Source organism: Lolium rigidum, chromosome 6 (assembly GCF_022539505.1).
Source record: "Lolium rigidum isolate FL_2022 chromosome 6, APGP_CSIRO_Lrig_0.1, whole genome shotgun sequence".
Taxonomy (NCBI): Eukaryota; Viridiplantae; Streptophyta; class Magnoliopsida; order Poales; family Poaceae; genus Lolium; species Lolium rigidum.
This window is the reverse complement of record NC_061513.1, coordinates 283,242,674-283,268,828: the sequence shown is the minus strand read 5'-3', so window position 1 is coordinate 283,268,828 and position 26,155 is coordinate 283,242,674. Positions and strand designations below refer to the sequence as shown.

Genomic DNA, 26,155 nt, shown 5'->3' with positions numbered 1-26,155 from the left:
ATCTCGCGATCTAGGCGATGACGCGTTTATTCGTCTACCTTGTGCTACTCGTGCTGAAGCGTTGTTGATGGCGAGTAGCACTACCTATCTTAGGTGTTCGGGGGCTTGCATTGATGCTTTTCTTATGCATATCTGCTTGGCAATGCCGTCCCTCGACACCTAGCTGCCCTTACGCCTATCTGGGTGTAAGGGCAGCATCTTGCTTGTTCGTTACTTAGTAGATCCGATCTGTTATAGTTGCTCCTTGTTCTTCAAGGATTAGTTTAATATCTGCATGATTAGGCCTTATGCTCGGGGTTGGACGATCCGGTGGTGCGCTAGGTGCTCGTTTACCGTTCCTATAAGGGATGTTCGGGAATTGACGTAATGTTGGTTTTTAGGCCTCTTTTAGGGATAGTTTGCATCATCTTTCGTATCCGCTAGGCCCAACTACGCGTAGGACGTTCCGGTTATGCGGTGAAAACCCTAAACTGTCGTAGATTGGTTTAGCTTTGTTTTGATCAAGCGGGATCCCCATGTCATTGCAAATCCAACGTGAACCATGGGGCGATCGGCTCCTTGAGCCGATCCACAGGGCAACCTGAGAGCCGATAGGGCTCGTATTTAATGTTTACGTGTCTACCATGCAGGAACACTCGAAGCAATCTAACACCTTCCTGATTGGGTCTCGATCAGGTGGCACGCCCTTGCAACCGCCAGGACGTGTGCAGAGAACTTGCGGGACGACGCGAGGTGCCAGGGTCCACTAAGCGGCCTTGGGAGCCTCCCGGCTCTTCGTGTTGCTTAACCACTGCTCGCCGGTGAGTTTTGGCGGGTAACACATTCTGGCACGCCCGGTGGGACAATCTTCTACAACATCCACGTCAACACCTCGCATCCGAGATGGCGGACGAACCGATCAAGTACGAGGATCTCCCTGCGGAGCATAAGAAGAAATACGATGAGCTGAAGGCCATCCGCGAAGCCGAACTCATCGGCTCCTTTGAGAAGACCCGGTCGCACGGCATCGGGGTCAAAGGAGACACACGTCGGTTTCCTGGCGTCAACATGGTGGATCTTAGCCACTCCATAAGGTGCGATCCAGAGTTCTCTTTTAGTGTCAACATGGCAGGGCTTGTGAGCCGCCATGGCGAAGATAAAGCAGAGAGCAGCCACTCCCATGGCAAGGATAAAGAGAAGGCCGATCCACGCGACCGGCCCCATGATGATGATAGACGGTACCTAACCGAGGATGACATGCGGGTCCCATTTAAGCAGCAGCGGTCTCACCGTTTGAGAGGCGGCAGGGGATCGAAAGAAAAAGGTAAGTGACCAAATATGAGGTGCCAAAAATAATTCAAGAAAAGAAAGTTTTATAGTACATAGAGGATGACATGCGGGTCCCATTTAGCAGACAGCGGTATCACCGTTTGAGAGGCGGTAGGGGATCGAAAGAAAAAGGCAAGTGACCAAATATCAGGAGCCAAAAATAATTCAAGAAAAGAAAGTTTTATAGTACATAGAGGATGACATGCGGGTCCTATTTAGCAGCAGCGGTATCACCGTTTGAGAGGCGGCAGGGGATCGAAAGAAAAAGGCAAGTGACCAAATATGAGGTGCCAAAAAAACTCCAAGAAAAGAAAGTTGATTGCACATAGAGGATGACATGCGGGTCCCATTTAGCAGCAGCGGTCTCAACGTTTCCAAGGCGGCAAGGGATCAAAAGAAAAAGGAAGTAGCCAGAAATCAGGGGGTCAAAAAAAAAATCCAAGAATAGAAAGAATTTTGGTTCATAGAGGATGACATGCGGGACCCATGATCCTGCATCGTAAACGGCTCGATCGGAGAGCGTTGAACGAGATGGCGCGATCGAGAAAAAAAACAATGCCAGAGAGGCTGCCATCTGGGCCCTACATCCCTCGGCGGTGCGGATTTGCGTTGACTCGGCCGGCGAACCCGAGATTTCGAGATGCACCACGTCCCGGGACACCATACGCCACGTTTTGGCCGTTTTCGTCGGGCTAGGTGGCCTCAAAAACGAGAAAAAAACGTTTTGACATGCACAACGGACAGACCCAAAATCGTCGGCCATGGTACACCAGCAACCACGGCGCGACTTCAACTTCGTCGGCCATGGCAACTTTTCTTGTAGTGTATGTTGACAACTATCCATGAGATATACATGTTACAAGTTGAAAGCAATTGCTGAAACTTAATCATCCTTTGTGTTGCTTCAAAGCTTTCTACTAAGAATCTATTTCTTTATGAGTAACTCTTATGCAAGTCTTATTGATGCTTGTCTTGAAGGTATTAATGAAAAGTCTTTGATATATGATTCATTTGTTTACTCATTATCTTTACCATTGCTTCGAATCGCTGCATTCATCTCATATGCTTTACAATAGTATGATCAAGATTATGATAGCATGTCACTTCAGAAATTATCTTTGTTATCGTTTACCTACTCGAGGGCGAGTAGGAACTAAGCTTGGGGATGCTTGATATGTCTCAAACGTATCTATAATTTCTTATGTTCCATGCTACTTTTATGATGATACTCACATGTTTTATACACATTATATGTCATTATTATGCATTTTCCGGCACTAACCTATTGACGAGATGCCGAAGGGCCATTTGCTGTTTTCTGCTGTTTTTGGTTTCAGAAATCCTAGTAAGGAAATATTCTCGGAATCGGACGAAATCAACGCCCAGCATCTTAGAATTCCACGAAGCTTCCAGAACACCCGAGAGCCACCAGAGGAGAGCCACAGGGGGCCCACACATGGGGCTAGCGCGGCCCAAGGGGGGGCGCGCCCCCCTATTGTGTGGCGGCTCCGTACCCCCTCCGATTCCGCCTCTTCGCCTATTTAAAGGTCCCTGACCTAAATCTTCGATACGGAAAAGCCACGGTACGAGAAACCTTTCAGAGCCGCCGCCATCGCGAAGCCAAGATCTGGGGGACAGGAGTCTCTGTTCCGGCACGCCGCCGGGACGGGGAAGTGCCCCCGAAAGGCATCTCCATCGACACCACCGCCATCTTCATCACCGCTGCTGTCTCCCATGAGGAGGGAGTAGTTCTTCATCGAGGCTAAGGGTTGTACCGGTAGCTATGTGGTTAATCTCTCCCTCCCATGTACTTCAATACAATGATCTCATGAGCTGCCTTACATGATTGAGATCCATATGATGAGCTTGTAATCTAGATGTCGTTATGCTATTCAAGTGGATTTTACTTATGTGATCTCCGGAGACTCCTTGTCCCACGTGTGTAAAGGTGACAGTGTGTGCACCGTGTGGGTCTCTTTGGCTATATTTCACAGAATACTTATTCATTGAGTTATGATTTGAGTTGGATGTCTCTATGAAATTGTGGTGTGTTAGTACCTCCTATGAATGCTCACAGTGACAGCGTGGGGTGTTTATTAGTACTTGGGAATACATCTTTAAGGTTTGCCTACATGATAAATTAGTGTTCGTTATCTTGCCAGAGAGTAATTCAAAATAGCATAGTGAAGTGCTTATTTATATCCCTTTATGATTGCAATGTTGAGAGTGTCCACTAGTGAAAGTATGATCCTAGGCCTTGTTTCCAAATACTGCAATCATCGCTTATTTACTGTTTTACTGCATCTTTACTTCCTGCAATATTACTACCATCAACTGCACGCCAGCAAGCTATTTTCTGGCGTCGTTACTACTGCTCATATTCATTCATACCACTTGTATTTCACTATCTCTTCGCCGAACTAGTGCACCTATACATTTGACAAGTGTATTAGGTGTGTTGGGGACACAAGAGACTTCTTGTATCGTGATCGCAGGGTTGCTTGAGAGGGATATCTTTGACCTCTTCCTCCCTGAGTTCGATAAACCTTGGGTGATCCACTTAAGGGAAAACTGCTGCTGTTCTACAAATCTCTGCTCTTGTAGGCCCAACACTGTCTACAAGAATAGAAGCACCCGTAGACATCACCATCCCGCCGTCTGCTATCCCATTTTCTCTCATGGGCTTCCTAAAACCTCCTCGTCTACATCCTGCTATGATTTGTTGTGTCGTTGCCATGCTCGTCATCTCCGACTCCGTTTGGCCATTGTCGCCGCGTCCATCCCCTCCCGTCATCACGTTTCCCCTCCACCGGATAATAGCCATCTTTTCGTACGTCTAAAGCTGGGGAAGCTCTCCCCGAGTACCTACAAATTTCCGAGCCTTGAAACCTCACCCATGTGCTTTGACAACATGGTCGTCGACCATGGCTCCGCGCAGGTTCCGGGGTTGGTTAGCAAGTACACCTGCCATAATGCATCTCGTTCAGATCGTCGGCGACCCTAACAAAAACCATTGATTATATTCATGACTCACGGACGATGATTTCGCTCATTGAGTCAGTGGACGGATACCCACTCTTGCAGTAGTAGTACGGCGCTCCACGATTCACCTTGACTGGTTGAGCCGGTTGGCTAGTTTAGAAGTACGAATCTGCTATTTTGTTTTAAAAACATCAGAGCGGCTAGCACGTTTTGTTGATCTGCACCAATTCTCTTGTCGTGTCGATCTGCATGAGCATGAGTAGGGGGGAGCTATTGTCGTGTCAGTCTGCACCAATTCTCTCCGACGTCGTTGCCAGGAGACTGGATATAACACACGTTTCAGCGGATCTGCTTAACCTTCAATCGGTAGCTCTAGTAGCAGGGAATTGATTGGTAAAAACGTTGAACCTGCAGCGGTAGCAGGGAATTGATCGGTTAAAACTATGTATATTGTAATTTTGGAACTCCAGTATGACTCAGAGTCCCGGCAATGTCAGTAAAATAGCGAGATGACTAATTTACATGGATCTCCTTGCGAAGGATTGGCCGCCGCCTAGAAAAGAGCTCGCCAGGATTCCAGGAGAAAATTCGAGGACGCTTCCCACATTTTTTGTGTGTCGTTCCAAGTCATCCCTGTATGTGGGTCCTTCTTGTCAGACTGTCAATTTGTAACCACAGTGTTCGATTAGTGCACATTGCCAAAAAATTGCCGTATAGTGGTAGATTTGTGCAAAAAAAATTGAGAAGTAGTAGTTCTCTGAAACTATAGCAAAAAAGTGGTAGCTTTATGCTAAGAACTCAGAATTTATCACTAATTCTGTAAGAAACCCAATAATTGATATTATTTACATGCACCATGCTCGGGCACGGTATATATTGGTAGGGGCCCAGTGTTGGTTATTTAAAATTGATACGGCTCATATCGCTGATCTCAAGGCTCTATCTTTTCTATCGCAAAAAAAAATCAATATGCAAAAATAAGGATGTAATTCGTTAACAAGGTGCTCTAAAGATACAAATGTATTGGGAAGGGAAAACCCAAAAAGGCAAGACAAAACTCAAACATCTTAAACCAGAGATCGCAAAATACATTGATAAATTTCAGGTGACATATTTTCTCAAGTCTAAGTCGATTCAACAAATTGCAAAGTACTATACTTTGATAAACTTCCACTCTGTTGCAAAGTAGTTGCACATTGCTGAACTGTTCGAGATTTCAGAAAATTAATCTCAGTCGAGACAGATAATGAGACATAGACTGATCCCACAAAATAACTCTCAAGCCACGCTTAACCTGTCCTCTCAACTTCAATAATCAATGTAGTCACTGTACCCGTAATCGTTCTCAGAATAAGTAGTACCCCCGCAATCAAGACGCTCGATCGTCATGGTCTTGATCCCGTGAAATCTCGCCCGCAGTTCATGCTCTTCTTCGTCGTTCATCCATACGCTCTTGCGCACCGTAAGAACCTCCAGGACAGGACAGTTCTCAAGGATGGCGGTCAGTTCTCCCGCAGTGAGGTCACCGCTTTCAAATTCAAGGCAACGGAGCTCCCTTAGAGGTGACTCTCTTATGACACTGGCGAGTCGCACACCGACGGGGACGCGTGGTCTGATGAAGATGTCGATAAAGCACAATACAAGCCGAAGTTTCCTGAGCGAGGGTGACCTGCAAAAAAAGGGGGGACCAATCCAGTATTAGAGGATAGAACTAGTGTTGAGAATTTTACTGGCACGGAGGTGTAATTGCTTAATAAACTTTCACAGCTGCAAGCAAATGACGGAAGAGAAGTAGAGGACACCTTTCCACGATATACTTGACGAGCTCGACGGAGCCAAACAGCCTCCCGACGAACACCTGAAGCTGTCCATCGGAACGGTCGATGGCCGCCCTAATCATCATGTCCACTGTACAGAATTTCTTCGACCACAGGATGTGCTCACGGCTCTCGATGTCCACGACACGCCACACGTCTGGCACCATCGCCGCCTGGAGCCACGAGCGGCACATGAGGCCGGCGCCCATGAGGACGTCGACCGCGCCTACCCTGACGAAGACGGAAGAGAGCACGTCGAGGGGCAGCAGCGACCAGTCCCTTGCTGGCGGTTCCTCCTCTAGCACGGGCGGCAGCGCAGCGTCCATTGATCGATATCCTGCAGTTTGGAAACTGAAAAGAGTTACAGTGTCTGGTGAATTCAGAGACCCGAACATGGCGAGGAACAGTGTAGCAGTTCAGAGCGCTGCTCGACCATGCGCGCATACCTTCTCCGGCAGCAAGTTCCGCCGTGGCGACGGTGCAATTGTAGCTCGATCTATCACTGTATGCCATGGCGTTTAGTTGGAACCAATTTATAGAGGCGAAGCAGGGACTTAAACCGTCGGGCTTTAACTGTTGAATACGGAAGGTCATGCGCCCCCTCGCGTTCTGGGCCAGCGTGTTGGGCGATTCGACTGAGGCTGGTCATAGTGCATAGTATCATATACTAGTATCATGCATATAATACTTGTCTATGATACTATTTCTATAGTGGGTGGTATTATAGTGTAGTATCATAAACTTGTAAATTTATTATTTTGTAGAATCCCAATGTAAATCTATGTACAAGATCTATTTGGTATTTACTTTTCTCATAACATGCGCTATGATACAGTATATACCTATGTTACTCTAATCCTATCTCTCCTCATTAATTAGATGCCACATCATCATTTTTGTGGGCCTAGGATGCATGATACTACCTATAATACTAGCACTATGGCCAACCTGAACGCTCATGGGCCCTCTCGCCTTCTGGGCCAAATCCGTGCCAACCTGTGAAGAGGAAGTAACGCATCTCCACGACACGCCACACGTCTGACACGATATATTAAATGTATTTATTCCGGTCCTCTTCTTTAAATAATAAAGCGCTCATTATCTATTTTTTTTATTTTGGTCCTTTCGCGTCAGACTACAAACATAAATTCGGTGTTGCCGCTACATTTTTTTCGTTTGGATCGGGGTTGCCCTAGCAGCCCGACGCAAATGTATTGATTTTGATAAATTGCATAGATAAAAAGTCATAATTTACATAGCTAAAATGAAGAAAAAAAATACAAAGAATTTTCAAAAACTATACTCCAAGGACTCCAATCCCTAGCCCACTACTCATCTGGGTCGGGTTGACATCTTCCATGGCTAGCTGGGCACCAACACGTCCATGGGGATCACCGTCCGTGGAGGAGGAGCGGCTGCTGCAGGAGCAGGCAACAACGATCGAGGGCGTGGGCGGTGTGGTTGAGGGCTGCAAGGCCGACTACCTCCTCCTCGGAGATGCATGCTGGCATGATCGTAGTGGCATACCGGGGTTGTTGCTGCGGCAACTACGGTTATTGGGATACCAAGATTGATAGCCTTGTCGCATCTTCTTCATCCATGTCGTCCGGCTAGGCGGAAGCTAGTCCAGAGTTCCCTCCGCCTTAGCCACATCCGCCATGTAGCGCAAGGTAGCCCAAGAAGTTGTGGATGTCGTCTTTAGTTTTCTCGCCGAAGAAGAGCTCCCTCTTGGGCGTTGGTGGGATTAAGACATGTAGGTATGACAACTTTTTAAGACAAGGGAGACATCTTATTTAGCATGAGTTCAACTAAACCGCGTCCCAAATTTGGAAAGAGAAACACAGGTGTTCCAGAGTATTTGTTTATTTAACTCATAGAAAACATTATTATCAAGAAGGGTCTGCTTCAGAAGGTATGTGCTGAATGAAAGTTATGCCTGAAATCAAATGACATACACATTACATCTAATAAATTTTTATTTTTATTACAAAAGTATAATATTTAAAATTATATATACTAAAACTACTACTCTGCCTCACTCTCGTTAAACATTTACTCCACCTCACTCTCGTTTGTCTCGAAAACACCTACGGTTCTACTAACATGATGTTATTATAGAAGTTATAGTAAGCATCAACATTAATGATTATATTTAGTAAAATGTATTCTGATACCCATACGCGACATACCTATTTTATGTCGCACGGTGGGATAAATCAACTGTTCCCACCCATTTATGCTAAATATTTTTACTTCTATATAATCGATTTTAACACTCAACGTATGCATTTTTTCAGTAACACATCATTCAGAATACTATCATAAATTTCATACATAAATAACAAAGCTAATAATATAATCACACATCCACATATGCATATACATATTTATAACATATTGTTGATAGTTATCAATTTATCATTACAATTTTTTTTTATGTTTAACTTCAATTGGATTTCGTTATAAATTATTATTTTTATTCATTTGTTTTGCACTACACAAGGAAATAGTTTAATAGGATGGGCTTCACCATAAATCCAAGTTAATATAGAACATCCTATCTCAATGTACCATAACATTCTTAAATATCTACAAAACATAGTAAAATATTCTAAAGTATACCAATGGCGGATAGTTCAATACAGATTTCTAGAGTACAAAACTATCGAGTTTAGGTGTAGTTTTCATATATGTAAGGGATCAAAGCTAGTTTTTTTTAGGTTGGGGATCAAGTTCATGTGCAACAGTTAAATAGAGTTTGTAAAGTGTAGTGTGAGTTGGGCCGCATTTACAATGAAACAAAAATTCAGTCTCTACTACTTAAAAGGAGGAATTCGCTCTGTTTTCTTCGATTGTTGGTTTAGTTCAAGATTTTTTTTAGGCGTTTTGCTCTGCCACCAAATCACATAATATGTACATTACCGGTTACTTTATTTATCCTCTCCCCACCTTCGGCGCTCAGATCCTCCTCCGGCGCTGCCGGATCCGGCCATCACCTCCTCGTCGTCGGCCGTCACCACCTCCACCACGCGGATCCGCCCTCAACCGCATAGATCTGGCCTTCACCGCCCCCCCCCCCTCGACTGGACATGTCCCCCACTGCTCGTCTTACGGACATGGAGGCCCATCGCCTTTCCCAGATCACCGCCTCCCCCTCGTCACCTCCTGCTCGTCGGCCGTCACCCTCCACCACGTGGATCGGCCCTCTACCGCATAGATTTGGCCACCACCGCCCCCTTGACTGTCCATGTCCCCCACCACACGTCTTAGGGACATGGATACCCATCGCCCTTCCCAGATCGCGTGCAAAAGAAGCAGCCATGTCGCCCCTCGCACCTCGTCTTCCAGTTCCTCCTCACACCGTCTACTGCCATGGAGTCCTTCTCTAGTAGCTAGCCGATGATCCGTGCACCTCCTCACGCACGCCGCCTAGTCCAACTCTCGTCACTCCGCCTCTGGTCTAGACCCACTAAGCTACGCCCCCGACAATCGAGGATACGCCATCGTTCTCGTGTTGAAGCTATGACGGATGCAACCACACACGACTGCAAGAGGCGGAGAACTACTCCGTGTTCAGCGCTCCATAGTTCCTTTCGTCAAGGTATGACACAAGTATAGGGGATCGCTGAAATCTTTAATGGGAAGTATTACCCAAATTTATAGTTCGACTCAAGGAAACACAAGAATACCAATAAGACTTTAGGAATTGAGACGTTTCACTCTCAACCACACCTTTATATCAATAATCTCACAAAGCAATGGGTGATTTTAGTGGCAGTTGATTCAAAACAGTAAAAGAAAATAGTAAACGAAAGCAACAGATTTCCAGTTTTCACCGGAAGTAGTTATGTGAAACTTGCAGTGGATAAAAGCGTAGGCATGAGGCAGCAATGGGGTTTTGTGTGAATGATATTGATCATATAATATAATCCAACTAACATAGCATCTATTCTTAATTCAGTTGTGTGTAGGTGTATGATCCAAATGTAGTCATGCATACTAACAAAGAGAATTTACATAACATCTTTTACCCTGCTTGCCCATTTTACGGGGGCTAACTTGGAACTGCAAGTAATTAAGTGAAAGGACACGGATGTCTCCTAGAGGGGGGGGGGGGTGAATAGGCGATTTAAAACTTTTACGAGATGGGCTTAACAAATGCGAAATAAAACTAGCGTTTACTTTGTCAAGCCCAAAGCCTATATACTATGGTTCACCTATGTGCACCAACAACTTATTCTAAGCAAGAGTTCATCTATGTGCACCAACAACTTATGCTAAGCAATACAAGCAAGTATGTGATAGCAAGATATATATAACTTCAAGCACGATGGCTATCACAAGGTAAAGTGCATAAGTAAAGAGCTCGGGTATAGAGATAACCGAGGCACGCGGGAGACGATGATTTATCCCGGAGTTCACACTCTTGCGAGTGCTAATCTCCGGTGGAGAGGTGCGGTTGCTTAGTGCTCCCGAACGCCACAAGAGGCTCACCTTGAGGTGTGGTTGCTCGATGCACACCAACGCCACAAAGGCCTCACCCCAAGATGCGGTACTCACACCACACACCGAACGCCACGAAGGCGCCTCACCTAAATCTCCGGTGACCCTCGCCACAAAGGCCTAGGTCACGGTTCCACTAAGGGATTTCCTTCGAGGCGGAAACCGGGCCTTACACAAAGATTGGGGCACACATCCACAACTTAATTGGAGGCTCCTAACAAATCGCCACAAAGGCCTAGAATCCGTCTAGGGTTCCAAGAACCCAAGAGTAACAACCTTCTTGCTTTCACCACCACGAATCACCGTGGAGAAAACCTATGCACCAAATGCAATGGCAAGAACACCACAAAGATGCTCAAGTCCTTCTCTCTCAAATTCCAACAAAGCTACAAAAGCTATTGGGGGAATAAGAGAGGAAGAACAAAGAGGAGAACACAAAATTCTCCAAGATCTAGATCCCAAAGATTCACTCACAAAGAGATGATTTGGTTTGGTCAAAGTGTGGATCTAGATCCCCTCAATCTTTCTCTCAAATAGATGCAAGAATCATGGGAAGGGGAGAAAGATCTCAAGCTTCAAAATGTCAACAACAATGGAGGAGAGAGGCTTGAGAGAGAGGAGGAAGAAGAAGAAGCAAGAGGTCAAACCAAGAGAGAGAGGGGGCTTAAAAGGGAGGCCCCAAATTTCTGCCCGTTGGAGGCAGGTGCGCGCGTGGGAGAGGGACCGGTAGTACCGGCCAGGTTGGGCCGGTACTACCGGCCAGTGTTGGTAGGAGGCGGCGGAGGTGGTGAGCTGCGGGCTGGGAGGGGAGGCCGGAGCCTCCGGCCGTGGTACCGGCTGAGGTACCGCCGGGGCTCCAAACTCCCCTGGCAACCATCTGTGGCACACAGGCCACTTCCGGTACCTCGGGCGGTACCGAGCCCGGAGGCTCCGGCCATGGTGAGGCCGGTGGTACCGCCCGTGCCTCCGGCGGCTGCCCCTCCTCCCCTTTTTCTTTCTTTTACTTTTCTTTGTTTTAAACCCAAATATAAAATGCAAATATCTTGAGATTGGAGAAACCAAACGAGATGAAACCAATTTTGTTGGAAAGAGGTCGACAAGAGCTATCCCTACAAAAAGTGAAAATATGGAAACTAGTGGGGGTGATTTTCTATTATTTTTAGAGGTGCAACACCTCAACATGAGGAACCGAGAAAATCACCAAACTCGAAAACGCAACAAGTGATCTATGCGAAATCCATTTTCGAAGAACTAGAGCTTGTCATGAGAATAAGCACAAGCTCTAAAACGTCACATGGATAATACCCAAATAACAACCAAGAAAGGTGATGCAAGGATGCAAAGGTTTGAGCTCTCTCCGAACGATACGATCGAGTTACTCACTCGAGAGCCCTCTTGATAGTACGGCAACTAAACTATAAACCGGTCTCCAACTACACTATGAGACCGGTGAGAAAGAAACCCTATCAAGAGCAAACCTTATACTTGCGCATTCCACTTGAGCTCGATGATGACGATCTTGACCTCAACAAGATGGAACGCCTTTCTTGATTGTGCTTGCTTGACGAAGTCTTGTGGATTGCTCCCCCATAATCCACCATGGGAGAGCTTCTTCTTAGGCGCATCTTCACATATCCATGATCACCATATGGATGGCAAGCTTCAAGCATATGATCTCTTCGAGTTGGCTCATCTTGAACTTGCACTTCATTTCTTCATTCTTCATCATGTTGATGTCTTGAGATAACTTGAGGGCTCACTTCATCTTCATCTTCAAGACATACTTGACACTTGATATCCTTCATCAATTTCTTCTTATTGCAAACTTGAAGCCAACATATGGTTCAAGCATTGCCTATGGACAACTCCTACAAATATAACTCAATGCAAACATTAGTCCATAGGGATTGTCATTAATTACCAAAACCACACATGGGGGCTCCATGCACTTTCATTAAGGTCTACCCTTTCGAATAGCCCGGAACAAAGCATTAAGATTCATGAACATACATAATCCTCAAGCTATCACATATTCCCCTTGTTTTTTTCCTATCTATCACCTTAGGGATTTGCAGGTTCAACATAATAACAAGCAATACACTTTGCAAATAGATACCAATCTCATATATATGATAAATAAATATAGAGTTCAATAATGAAGTCATGTCACTCGGGTCCTAGTAACAAGCATTAAACATAGCAAAGGTGTACCAACACACATACACGAATGTCCTCAAGACAGAAACCTTAAATCTCGATACATATGGATGATTACATGATCAATCTCATCCAAAACCCATCTACCTCTTATACCTACAGGGGACTACTCACTCATGGTGAAAGAGAGTGAGTCCACGGAGGTTGGTGATGATGTCGGTGGCGGTGGTGGTGAAGAAGCCCTCAAAATTCCCCTCTCCGAGGGGGGAGAGCAGGATCAATCTGCCCCTGAAAATGAAGATCATCGTCCTGGCGGCGCTCTGTTTCGCAAAAAGTCCCGTCCTCCTCGGGGCGTAACTTTTGTAGGTATATAAGGAGGTGCGCGGAAGGATAAGGCGAGACGACGTCCAGGGCCGCCACCCTTATTGGGAGCGCCACCTGGTCCCTTCTGCGCCTCGTAGCCCCCCTCGTGATCCAAAGTTCAAGGTCCTCTATTTTGATGAAAAACTTCCCTGGTATTTTTCCCCGAATTTAATTCTTCCGAAAAATACAGAAAGGAGACCTTTGCTAAAAAAACAGCTTCATAAAGGAGACCTTTGCTAAAAAGATCGTCAGATTCAGCAGTTTTTATCCAATTATGGGAAGATTCCGGAGCAAATAGAGGAGCAAAGTGTTTGAAAAAGTAGATCCATTTGCGATGTATCACTCGAATAGGCCTTTTAGCTTCTCAGCTTGAAAGGATTTATCATCCTCCGTCCCTCTGCAGCTCTGGCCGTCACGCAATGCCGAAAGCTTGGCCCAGCGTCATGTCCCCCGGTCTGGGCTCCCCGAGGTGCGGCTTCTCCGAATTCGCCCCCTCCTTCCCCCACTCCGTCCATCTAATTATAGGATGAACTACCTATTCTTATTGTGTCACCACCACCAAATGCTATCTGAACTTTCCCATACCGCGAAGTGACACATATGTGTTGATATGGTCTAGTGTTGTGTAACCTATGTCACTTTATTATATTGTACTGGTTTTGGTACTGGAAGGTTAATCTATACTTAAACCTAGTGTTAGGAGCTCTATGAAATAGGTTGGGCACTCCATGCCTGCAACCTCCAGGTACGAGATCTATCACAATCGAGCCGGTAGAAGTGGCTGCGCCAGTAGGTTGAACGGAATTTTCCTCCCTAAGTGGTTTTGGTGTTAATGACAACATAATTTGCGGACTAACAATGTGCTCGAGCCATATATGTTTATTTGAAGATGGTATAACCATCAAAAGTGGAGACTGAAAAGACGGTGTTCCGGAGTTCTTGTTTATTTGAGTTATAGGGAAACAATATTATCAAGAGGAGGTCTGCTTCAGAAGGTACGAGCGTAATCAAATAGCATACACATATATCTAATATTTTTTGTATTACATAATCTAATATTTAACATTAAATATACTAAAAATACTACACTGGCTCACTTGGGTTGTGTCAAAAACACCTACAATGATACATACGTGATGTTGGTCTGAAACTTAAGTGCGGCCTATCCATTTTATGTCGCAGTTGGTAAGCTGAAATAACTGTTCCCCGCACCCATTTATTCTAAACTTTTTTACTTATATATAATCAATTTTAATACTCAATGTATGCAAATTTTTAGTAACACATCATTCGGAATACTATCATAAATTTCATACATAAATAAAAACTTGATAATATAATCACTCATCCACATATGATGATACATATTTATAGCATATTATCGATAGTTATCATTACAATTTTTTTTATTATGCTTATCTTCAATTGGATTTTGTTGTCAATTATTATAATTTTTTATTCATTTAGTTCACACTATATGAGACAATAATTTAATAGGATGGGCTTCACCTTAAATCCAAGTGAATGTAGAACACCGTATCTTAATGTACCGTGGTATTCTTAAATATCTACAAAACATAGTAAAATATTCCAAAGTATACCAGTCTAACCAATAGACCATAAGGGTTTCTAGAGTACAAAACTATCGAGTTTAGGTGTAGTTTTTTTTTGTGTTAGGGTAAATAAAGAGTTTGTAAAGTGTAGTGTGAGTTGGGCCGCATTTAGCAACGCAAGAAAAATCCAATCAGTAAGGAAGAAGAGCAAACATTTTGGGTGAGTTGGGCTGCATTTGAACATCATCAGGCCTTTGGTCCATCACCAATCAGGCCTTCTTCTCCCTTCTCCCGTCAGTCTCCCTGCGCAACCTCCATGGTAGCGCACTAGCGCCACCCCGCCTTCCGCCCATGGCTCGCCGCCTCCTCGCCCGCCACCTCTCCCCCCTCCTCCGCCTCGGTGCCCGCTGCCCCACGCCGCACCGCCCCTCTCCGGCTCTCGCCGTCACGCGCTGCCGAACCCTCGGCCCGGCGTCACGTCCCCCGGTCTGGGCTCCCCAAGGTGCGGCTTCTCCGAATTCGGTCCCTCCCAGCCCCGCTCCCTCCCTCTGGTTATAGGATGAAATCCCTGTTCTTATTCTGTTACCACCACCTGCAAACGCTATCTGAATTTTCCCATACCGCTCATATGTGCTGATATGTTCTTGTGTTGTGTAACCTATGTCACTTCATTATACTGTACTGGTACTGGTAGCGGACGGTTAATCTAAACCTATTGATCGGAGCTCTATGAAATAGGTTGGGCACGCCATTTGCCATGTGGTTGGGATGAATTGTGAAAATCTGAAACCCTTGCTGTGGGTGTCTTTGTATGTGTCTGAACTCTGAAGATAACTCAACTCATATGCTAATTTTTCTGAGCAAGGAAAATGAGAAATATACGGTTCCCAAGTTGCTTATGCGGTAACTGATCACCTGTGCAGCTACCAGTGAAATGGACACCTGACAGATAATCCTTCAGCAATTCAGTGCTCTCATAAATTATTCAATTTTGCATATGTTGTAAATTTCTGGTGTTTGTGAATTGCGTAAGGCACTTAGTGCGTATGGTACTTTCTGAACTATATGCTGAAGAGCAGGGTCTTTATAACGAGAATACTATGTTGCCATTCTTTTAGTCAATGCATATGATGTTACCCTCTACGAGTCCAGTGGTTTTGTATCTTTTCACTTGTTGTATGGAGGATATGGTTGCTATGGTACTATTGTACTACCAAATGGTAGCATGATCTAATAGATGGTCCACTCGATTTCATTTTTCATGTTGATGAAATGAATTCGTACTGAATCCTTGTTGAGTACAATTGCTTTCCTGCAAACACATTTTACTGAAGGCATTATCTTTCTCCAGGAATACGATTCTTTGCTGATGATCGTTCACACTACGATCTGTTTGGTAAAAGAAGGCCAGGCGATGAAGGGTTCAGGAAAGCTTGGCAGGAGAATGTTGACGAGGAGGACTGCCTATGGACAGCCAGTGAGGACGAGGATGAAGAGGAAGAGAATGATACAAAAATGGAGAGGGAGATGAAGAAAGTCAAGAAGCAAGCCAAGGAAAATGCAAACCTCGTAGATGGTGATGACAGTGACGAGTTAAGAAGTATATGCCCTGAGAGCGATGAAGACGATATGAATCTCTGGAGTGGTAGTGAAGAGGACGATGACAACGATATCCCTACCGAGCCACACCCCAATGAACGCAGTGATCCATATATTGATAAGGTGTTTGAATTTGATGAGGCACCCAAATACCGCACAATCTCTGAGCTGTTAAAAGCTGAGAAGGAACCACCAGAGCTTTCGCCAGGAAAGCAAGCAAGAAAACTTGCTGTAGAAAATGCTCTCAAAAAGTTGAAAAAGGGGCCTGACGGACGCTACATTAACGTGTTTGATGTTGTCACTGATATAGATATCCTGATTGGAGCATTTGAGAACATTGTCTCGGGACCAGAATATGCAGAGCTGCGGGAGGGTGGACCAAAGAAGCTCAATATCCAGTTCTTTAAGGATATACAAGCACGCATGAGAGACCCAAATTTCAAATTTTCTCCGGAGTTAAAGTTAAAGCCTAAGAGTAAGTTAGTGCCTAAGAAAAAATGGCAGAAAGCACAATCAAGGAAGAGAAAAAATGACAAACGTTGAGCTGAGATAAAACGGCATTCAACAGTCATTATTAAATAGATTAAGGCTGTTGCAAACCCTGGCTGATGAGGGCATTCCCGCCCGCGTGATTTGGACCGTTGGATCTTGGTTAGAAGCGATCGAGGCCGTCAGTTTCCATTGTTGATCTCAGATTTTTTCCACTGCGGGCTTCCTTTTACAGTAACTGTAACTGGACCAGGTCTAATATGGCCCCATCCGTCAGACTCATCCCATCACATAAGCTTTAAAAATTTCGCCCCTCCCCAGCTCCGCGTTCACCTCCACCCCGTCCTCCATACTCCATTCTACCCTATCCATCCATCTCCCATCCCCACCTCAGAACCCTAGGACGCGGCGGCCGCCTGCGCAGCTCCTCCGCCTGTCCGTTGTGGCCTCCGTTGATCATCCGCTTGTCCGTTGTGGCCTGCGCTGTCTCGGGGGGCGCCACCTGCGGCGTGCGGTTCCATCCCGACGAGGACGGCGGCGACGGGAAGGCCCTGGGTGAGCTCGCACCGTAGGAGATCGCCGTGCTCCTCTCCATGTGCTGTCCATGGAGTGGAGTGGTGCATCCCCGAGGGTTTCGGAAGGAGATAAAAGGGGGCGGAGCGACGGAGCGTGCTGCTCCCAGACGTCTCGCAGCTGGTGCAGTCGGCGCTCGTGTTCATTGCTGCCCTCGGGAATGACGCGTTCGTCTGGGGCTGGGAGGTTTCCTGTGCTGCTGGGAAGGAAGGGTGTGACGGTGCAGGAGTTCACGTCATGGATGACCTCCACTATCCCCAGCTTCGCAATTGTCTCTCGCATTATGTGCAGGACAGTTTCATGTCCTGCGAGGTTGATTTGGGGATCCAATTGTATTCTAGAGTATTTTTTATCATAAAAGATTGAATTACTTTCTTAGTTACCTCATATAGTAGATCGTAGATTAGTGCAATTTGATGTGATATCAACATTGTTTAGTTAGTTCATAGAGATTTGTGCAGTATAATCAGGTCTGCTTATTCCAGTTCTGCAAATCATCAGAAAATTCTATATCTATTTGGTTCTGATTTCTTGCTCAGAAAACCAGATTCTTTTTCGCATGTGATTGTTCAGAACTCACTTAGGAATCCATGTAGGTATTGTAAAGATATTTAGACACACTGAATAATTGATAACTAGCTTCATTATTGTGGAGGAGGCTGAATTCTATCCTTTGACAGTCGGAAACTATTTCTCCAGAAAATATTGTTATGCCAATATTGTTAGAACTATTTTTGTGTGCAAATACAATACATGAAGCAAGATAACATTCTGCTGGCTATATCTTATAGTGGTGTTCAACGACTTCAGAGCCAACAAATTCGCAGTTTAGTAGGAAAGGGCATCCCCTGGTTCACATTGTCTCTACACCCAGAATTGCTAATGACGCACCATTTTAATTGAGTTAGTTGTCTACTATTTCATTGCTTTTATGTTGGATCAAATCATGAGAGATTCGTTTCAATATATTTATCCGGCTCCATCTTAGTTTATTTCTACATGCTGTTAGGATATGTGGTTCCTTTCTTGGCTTTAGAGAAATATTTCCTTAGATTTCCTTTGCAAGATCCTGCTGTTACTATCCCTGTTGGACCAGTGCTTCTTCCATGTATTAGTTTTATTCAGCCTGTAGATAATATCTTACATGAGATAGATAGTTAGGAATGGAATTGATTGAGTCTAACAAAATCTGAAGAAATCAGTAGCTTACATGAAGTATGGTCTGTTGGTTGACATTTTTGTTTTTCCCCATTCTTTGGTATGTTTAACGTCCAGTGCTGGTATGTGGTTTAGGAACGGGTTATTTCGTTGAGGTTAAGTATTGTGCCTTCCGTTTAAAGCCATGTATTTATGTAGTCTGCTTAACCAAGCGTATTCCTCAGAATGTAGGTCTATATTATGCTAAGAAAGAGTCAATGGTAATGTGAGCTTATCTATCCTTATTTAAGTGATGTTTTGTACATGGTAGGGATAATTGAGACGAATAAGAATACTTTAAAGTCTGACTTGCATTTCGGTAAGTGAGAGAATGGAGAATTGTAGAGGTCTTGGCTCCCGTGCTTATGAGAAATAATTCTCCTCTTCAGTTTTTTTTATGAATCAATGAGGTTTAGATGTTTAATTGAGAGTGTGGTTGAGATGTTCAGTTGATAGAGTTGTATAGTGGGTGAAACTAATGGTACTGCTTGCTCAGTGAGCTAATTGTTGTGCAAGAATAATTTTTCTTTTCTTTTTTATATGTAATGAATGTCATAACGAAAGGATTTAATATTTGGTTGTTAGTACCAAACAAATCATGGATAAAGTAAAGGTATTGTTATAGAAGCTTAACTGTAAGCTTCTTATTTCATTAGATGTGTGCATTGACCTCATATAATGATGTATCCAACATTCCAACATCTGGCCAAGGAAGATGGTCCTGCCTGTACTTTATTCTACTTGAAATCCACTAGGGAGGATGACCTCTTCTTCAAGTGTGCCTCTCAATTCTCACTTTTGCTTCATTTTGTTTGTGGTTTGATTTCTTTTAAGAATATATTAAGGTAGAGAAAGTTGTACCTTATGAGCTACATCGGAGTTACTGGGGTGGCTTTACAAACTGGTGATGGGCTTCAGTTTTTTTAATCGGCAAGACCACATTTGTTCAAAACTCTGTTCTTCCTTGGTTTCCATAAGCCTAGCAGACACACAGCGAAAAAAACTGGCCAGGCTGGGGCTGCTGTAGCTACTTGTTGTGCCTCCATGAATTGGGTCATAGAGTTTGTGTTGGCAGCCAAATGCAATTAGCCCATTTTTCCCCAAACCTATGTAGATTGCCTGCAATGAATGATAGTACGATGTATATATTTCAAGGAAAGGCATTGATCACATCCAGCATTGGTGCACGAAGATTTAGCAATCTGTATTTAGTATTTAGCCTTCCATGATAAGCTATCCATAGAAAAATCTTGCGCATAAGTGGGATAACAGGCCACCAAACCCAGTTGTGTGTCAGCCAGACTGTTCCCCGATCACTGACTAATCTGTAGAAGGCGGGAGTGTATGGCACCTTACCTGTGTTAATCATCTCCCCTGTGTCACCCTAGGCATATTCATTTGGAGCATCAGTATAGAACTCTTTAGTATTTGTTTGTTTTGTTGTTGTTGACTTTGTAGTATGCCTAAGTGACTAACTGCTTTTTCTTCTGATGTGGATGCCAGACACCAGCTGTCGATCTCTTGGTTGGTTGCACTTGCTTGACGTTGGTGACTTCCATAGGTTCACAACCATGACCCTAGACTCCTAGAGCAACTGCTCCGTCCCACTAACCTGGACACTTGAGCAAGGTTGTGGCTCCCAATCCAGGGCCTCCCCCGGCGTGTTGTAATGTGCATGCAAGACTTGCACGCTCACTCTCTTGCCATCGCGCATGTGGCCTGGCTCAATACCTACTCTTTGACCAAGATGCAGGTAACACATGGTTGTTCATTATGTTTGCATGTTAGGTTTTAGCTTTCGTTACCTATGTTGAACAGTTTTGTATATCAGGATAATCTTTAATTGGAAGTATTGCATCCTAACTCCATCTATTTGATTTGATCATGGGTTGAGTTTGTCGATCTATACCTAGCGACATATTTCAATGGTTTCCGTGATAGCTTTAAATTTTGCATCCATATGAGAACATTTACAGGGTCATCGTCAACCTGCTATTCTTTGTTTCTCTACAGGGTCCATCTTCCCAAACCATCGAGCTAGACTGAGGATCCTTCACTATATGCATCGTAGTAGCCACTCCACCACTCTCTATCGTGGCCTCTCTACAACTTCGGCACACATGCAAAGTGAGAGGGTGGTGTTGAGGCATGTGCGTCAGAGCAGATGGCCTTAAAGGTTGTGTCAAGTGCAATTAGAAGTAGCTGAAACAGACAACAGTGGCAATGCTGCCAAGGTCAGCTGGGACGGCTTCTATTGTCTTCACCCCATGTCTCCTTCGCCTCCATGCTTTGCCATCCCTACCAGTAGAAGGAGCAGCAACGTGATGACAGCCTCCGCCAACCACGGTCTAAAAGTACATGTTATGGTACTTTCTCAAATGTCTCCTTGGTCTAAGTAGTTGAATCGTTGTGGTGCGTTTGGTACTTATAATCTCTGTTAACAACAGTCATAAATTATATGATATGCTACTCCCTCAACTTTCTTTCCTGAGTGGGAAATCAAAAGTGACATCTACAAGTCAGTGCAAGTTTTGAGGTTCAGCATGGCACCATACTTATTCTGATTCTACATTATAGAATCCTACCATCTAACCATCCACTAACATTATTGTCCACAGTTAGTTGTAGCGTAATATTGATTTGTATTGAATTTGTGTTCCGGCTTTCAGGTTGTAGGTCTTTGCAGGTTGGACGTATACCACAAGGAGGATGGGGTCTTGGCCGTAGGATCGTGGCTGTGAGCGGCTAGGATTGCATGTTTAAAAAGAACGAAACAAGTTACCACTACCCAGGTTATATATCCGGTGTGGCTGACATCTTGGCCCGCTTGATGTTGGCTGTACTCTTGTTGTGGGGGTATACTGTGTTCGGTAAAAAAAGGCGGCGTCAAGACCTTATGTTATCCTTTCTCTTCTTCCTCCTCACCCTAGGTCTCTGTCCTCTCCCCAATCTCCTCTGCCACCGAACGCCGCCCATTACTTCTCACAGTTTGAAGAAGAATACATGAAATATATGTTTCTAGAATGCTACTCCCTCCTAATATAAGGTGTTTTGTCGGCTAATTTTGCTAGCCAAAATGTCTTATATTAGTGAACAGAGGAAGTGCTTTGTAGGCTTTCCATGGTTTTCAGATTGTACGACTTGAGGAATTGGAGTAAACCCAAGGTACTACTACTAAACGAATATGTTTCATGGTTTGTCTCTGCTTATTTCATTCATTTGTGTTTTGAATACTGCTTCCATTTTAGGTTGGCCACCCTACTTTGAGTGTGTTCTGTCTACATATTTCATTGACTTTTGTTCTGAATGAATGTTGCCATTTTAGGTTGGTCACCCTACTTTGAGTGCGTTCTTTGAGCTCATCTCTCAATCTGATGTGTTTTATGAGTCTGGCCACCCTACTGGCTAGAATATCTGCTCTGCCAAGGTAAGTGTCGTTGATGTTTTGTTGGGCTATTAGTTTTGAACTTAGATTTGTGAACTTTGAATGTTAATCGTTTGGCAGTTCCAATAGTTATGCTTGGTTTGTCCTTGGGTGTTGGTTGTGTCTTTTTTTCTGAAAATGGTGCTTCTTGCTTGCAGGTTTGGTGTAAAAGGCTGGTTTTTGGAATCGCTATTTCAGCCGCTAGCAATCTGACACTACATTGTTGGATGATTTTTTTTCGTGCACTCATTCTGGATTTCATTTAGTTGGTATTCAGGATATTCAGTTACTCCATTCCTGGGTGATCACGTTGGCGCATGTCAAGTAAATCAAGTTTGCAATCTTTATGGTTGAAGTGTAATGTTGTGAGTGTCCTAGACATATTATGCCGAGTGCATCGGCCACGTTGTAGCATGGGATGCAGGCGGCGAGGCGAAGCTCGCCTATTCATCTAGTGTAATTCAAATCCATAACACTTTCTTCAAATGGCGGACAAGTTTCTGTTGTGTAGTGTTATCCACAATGAATATCTTCTGTAACATGGCACAAGTACTTAGAGGAGTATCTTTGGCCATATCATTTTAATGTATTCAGTTTGGCAAGCAAATGGTCTCTAAATTCAGCAGTTTATTTTAGTTTAAATTCAGCAGTTTATTTTAGTTTATTTTAGTTTAGCTTTGTGTAAATCTGCCGGTTGCGATCTTAAGGCAACCGCTTAATGGAGCGTGAGCTAGAACTTTGTGGCGTTGCTCACCGGGGAATAGGGTGAGCCTTCGTGGCACCACACTCCTTCAAACGTAGACGTACTTCCCTTTACAAGGAAGGAACTATGGGAATCATACCCTCATCTCTCTCGGTTACCTTTATCCTCTTACCGTACTTTAGTACTTGTATCTTGTATTGTGTATTGTTGCTTGTATCTTGTCATATAGGTAAATTCACATAGTTGCATATCTAGAGAATTACTTTTGTTTCAAGCCTAAATTGAAAAAGAATTAAAATTTGAGATATCACCTATTCACCCCCAGGTGTCATACAATCCTTTCACTTTCTTGGTTTTCACATTCGCCCCTCCTTGATCCCAAAATGTCAACCATGACCTCCTCGTCACTCTATGTCAGTTTGCCATAGGCCCACACCGCCCCACCTTCAGCCTCCCTAGATTGGCACCATAAGATCCCATGGCGCGAGGAGAGAAGTGGGGCAATAAAAATAAAATACCTCACAACGCCTCCCACATGTCAGTCTGTATGAAAAAATAACAAGGGCTTGTTGTAGTAGATGGAAAAGTCTAAGGGGTTGAAAAGGTAGAAATATCCTTCGGATGGACTTTTGAGGACTCGATTCGAGGGATAGTGTTGTAGATGCTCTCATGGCAAATTAAGGCGCGTGCATGAGTTTTATTTTGAGGATCGTATGTTTCAGTTCCAAGTCAGTGAATTTGAGCATCACTTTTTAGTTATTATGAATTGAACATTTCCACAATAAAAATTAGTATACACTCTTTGAGAGGAAAAAAGAGAGTTTAGTTCAAAAAAAACTAAAGTTCACAATTCAGATTCAAATCGTATGTTTCAGTTCCAAGCCAGTGAATTTGAGAATCACTTTTTAGTTATTATGAATTGAACATTTCCACAATAAAAAAATAGTATACACTTCTTGAGAGGAAAAAAGAGAGTTTAGTTCAAAAAAAGATTTTAAGTTCACGATTCAGATGATTAATTACGCTCATGTATTTCAAAAATATGTGGTAAACATATTTGTCAATATGAATGTGTCTAGCCAAGAGACTAGTTAAAATTATGATAGATCTATTTTATTTACAAATCTCAAATGCAGCAACTAAACTCTACCATAAATACAATATTGGGTCGACCTCAAGTTGTTTATCCCACAACATCTATAGAGATTTACATTATTGCATTATGAGGAACGCTCTATCCATACATTATAAAAATCTACTTTCAGCACTAAGATTGATCTAATATTTTGCATGCCTTAGTACGTGCTAAGATCAATCATTCTAAAATTTTATATTGAACTTTCTAACTTATTAATGTATTCAGTTAAACTAAATGTATGATATTTAAATACATTATTTTTTGGCAACTTGAACTAAGACACAAATAAGATAATCATTAAGGTAATTATGCATCTGCACATGTTCATACATATTATCATACTATTTTAATAGTTTTCATCCCAAACATATGTTTGTGTGCTAAACTACAATTGCATTTTTTAAGTATTTCATTTTATTGATTTATTTTATGTTATATATTTTAAAAAATTACTACAAACTTCATGCGAAATCCCAGCGAATAAAAACATTCACATCACTTTGTAAATTAACTGATGGCTCTTAATGTATTATAGTATTCTTGGATATCAGCAACATATATTACAATATTGTATAGTGTATAAATCTAATTCATAACTTTATAGAGGTTTCTAGAGCACAAAATTATAAAGTTTATGTTTAATCAATAAGGCGATCTATAATGTGTGCTCTGTAGTTTCTTCACGAGAAGAAAAATCAAGATGCAAAAGATGAAGCTGCCACGACTTCAAGGGACATTTTTTTAAAGGAATACGGTAGGGGAAGCCCCTACAGTGTTTTTTTAATAATAAGAACCCAATTCTGCGTCCGTGGGGACTTGAACCTGGGTGACTGGGTTGTACATCCACTTCCCTAACTGAATGAGCTAGGCTCACTTCTTACTTCAAGGGACATTGATCAATCATCGGGGTCTTGGGTACTTGACAAGTCCTAGATTGAGGTAGGAGATATAGATACAATCATACAAATCTTTAAATGAAAATTAAGCACAACACCCATGTAAAGTTTGATTGACATGTTGTTGGGAGGCTAGGCCTTGGCCCTCAGCCCGTGAGGACGACTCACACATGATAATATCAACAATCATAAACATTGTACAAAAATTCTTAAGATCAATATCAAATAATCTTATAATGGCACCAATTGTGATGAGATCAAGAGTACAACTAGAATCTATGGCTAAACTCTCTGATGCTTTTCTTCGTGGCCTCTTTGATTCGGGAAAATAGGCAACTTTTAAATCTTCATTAATTGTCCTTGATCCTGTCTTGAAAATGTCCATATCTGCACAACGAGAAATAAAAGAAAGAGTTTGCACATATTTACAATAATTAGTGATTAGTGGCAAGTAGAGAGAGAGATATTTAATTACTTGACCAATATCAGATTTAAACATGGATAAAGATGGTTGTTTTTCACAACCATCAATGTACCACACTATCTTAGGAGTAATAAGTTCATTTTCCAATCAAACAGCAAGAAGGTCATTGAAACTATGATCGACGGGGGTTTTCGGCAATTTCATCAGCATAATATTTGTTGGAGATATGCCCAAGAGGCAATAATAAAGTGGTTATTACATATCTTTGTGTTTATGATAAATGTTTGCATACCATGCTATAATTGTATTAACCGAAACATTGATACATGTGTGTTATGTAAACAACAAGGAGTCCCTAGTAAGCCTCTTGTATAACTAGCTTGTTGATTAATAGATGATCATGGTTTCGTGATCATGAACATTGGATGTTATTAATAACAAGGTTATGTCATTAGATGAATGATATAATGGACACACACCCAAATAAGCATAGCATAAGATCACGTCATTAAGTTCAATTTGCTATAAGCTTCCGATACATAGTTACCAAGTCCTTCGACCATGAGATCATGTAAATCACTTATACCGGAAGGGTACTTTGACTACATCAAACGCCACTGCGTAAATGGGTGGTTATAAAGGTGGGATTAAGTATTCGGAAAGTATGAGTTGAGGCATATGAATCAAGAGTGTAATTTGTCCATCCCGATGACGGATAGATATACTCTGGGCCCTCTCGGTGGAATGTCGTATGATTAGCTTGCAAGCATGTGAATGGTCCACAAGAGATGATATGCCACGGTACGAGTAAAGAGTACTTGTCGGAGACGAGGTTGAACAAGGTATGGAGATACCGATGATCAAACCTCGGACAAGTAAAATATCGCGAGACAAAGGGAATCGGTATCATATGAAAATGGTTCAATCGATCACTAAGTTATCGTTGAATATGTGGGAGCCATTATGGATCTCCAGATCCCGCTATTGGTTATTGGTCGGAGAAGAGTCTCAACTATGTCTACATAGTTC

At 43.2% G+C, this 26,155-nt stretch overlaps 2 protein-coding genes across 2 annotated transcripts; one reads left to right on the top strand and one right to left on the bottom strand.

Annotated features, from left to right (window-relative positions):
* Nucleotides 1-5,598: 5,598 nt before the first annotated feature.
* Nucleotides 5,599-6,620, bottom strand: LOC124664272 (F-box protein SKIP19-like). Its single transcript, XM_047201825.1, has 3 exons — nt 6,554-6,620; nt 6,093-6,444; nt 5,599-5,959 (listed from the first exon to the last, which is right to left on the bottom strand). The coding sequence occupies exons 1-3, from the start codon at nt 6,618-6,620 to the stop codon at nt 5,599-5,601; spliced, it is 780 nt and encodes a 259-aa protein (XP_047057781.1).
* Nucleotides 6,621-15,034: 8,414 nt separating this feature from the next.
* Nucleotides 15,035-22,572, top strand: LOC124665623. Its single transcript, XM_047203019.1, has 3 exons — nt 15,035-15,185; nt 16,035-16,853; nt 22,421-22,572. The coding sequence occupies exons 1-2, from the start codon at nt 15,035-15,037 to the stop codon at nt 16,823-16,825; spliced, it is 942 nt and encodes a 313-aa protein (XP_047058975.1). The 3' UTR covers nt 16,826-16,853; nt 22,421-22,572.
* The last annotated feature ends 3,583 nt before the right edge of the window (nt 22,573-26,155 follow it).

Coding starts and splice junctions, on each gene's coding strand:
- LOC124664272 (XM_047201825.1), bottom strand. CDS start 6,620: ATGGCATACAGTGATAGATCGAGCTACAATTGCACCGTCGCCACGGCG. Junction 6,445..6,553: donor GGAACTTGCTGCCGGAGAAG/GTATGCGCGCAT, acceptor TCCAAACTGCAG/GATATCGATCAATGGACGCT. Junction 5,960..6,092: donor GTCAAGTATATCGTGGAAAG/GTGTCCTCTACT, acceptor CTTTTTTTGCAG/GTCACCCTCGCTCAGGAAAC.
- LOC124665623 (XM_047203019.1), top strand. CDS start 15,035: ATGGCTCGCCGCCTCCTCGCCCGCCACCTCTCCCCCCTCCTCCGCCTC. Junction 15,186..16,034: donor CCCGGTCTGGGCTCCCCAAG/GTGCGGCTTCTC, acceptor ATCTTTCTCCAG/GAATACGATTCTTTGCTGAT.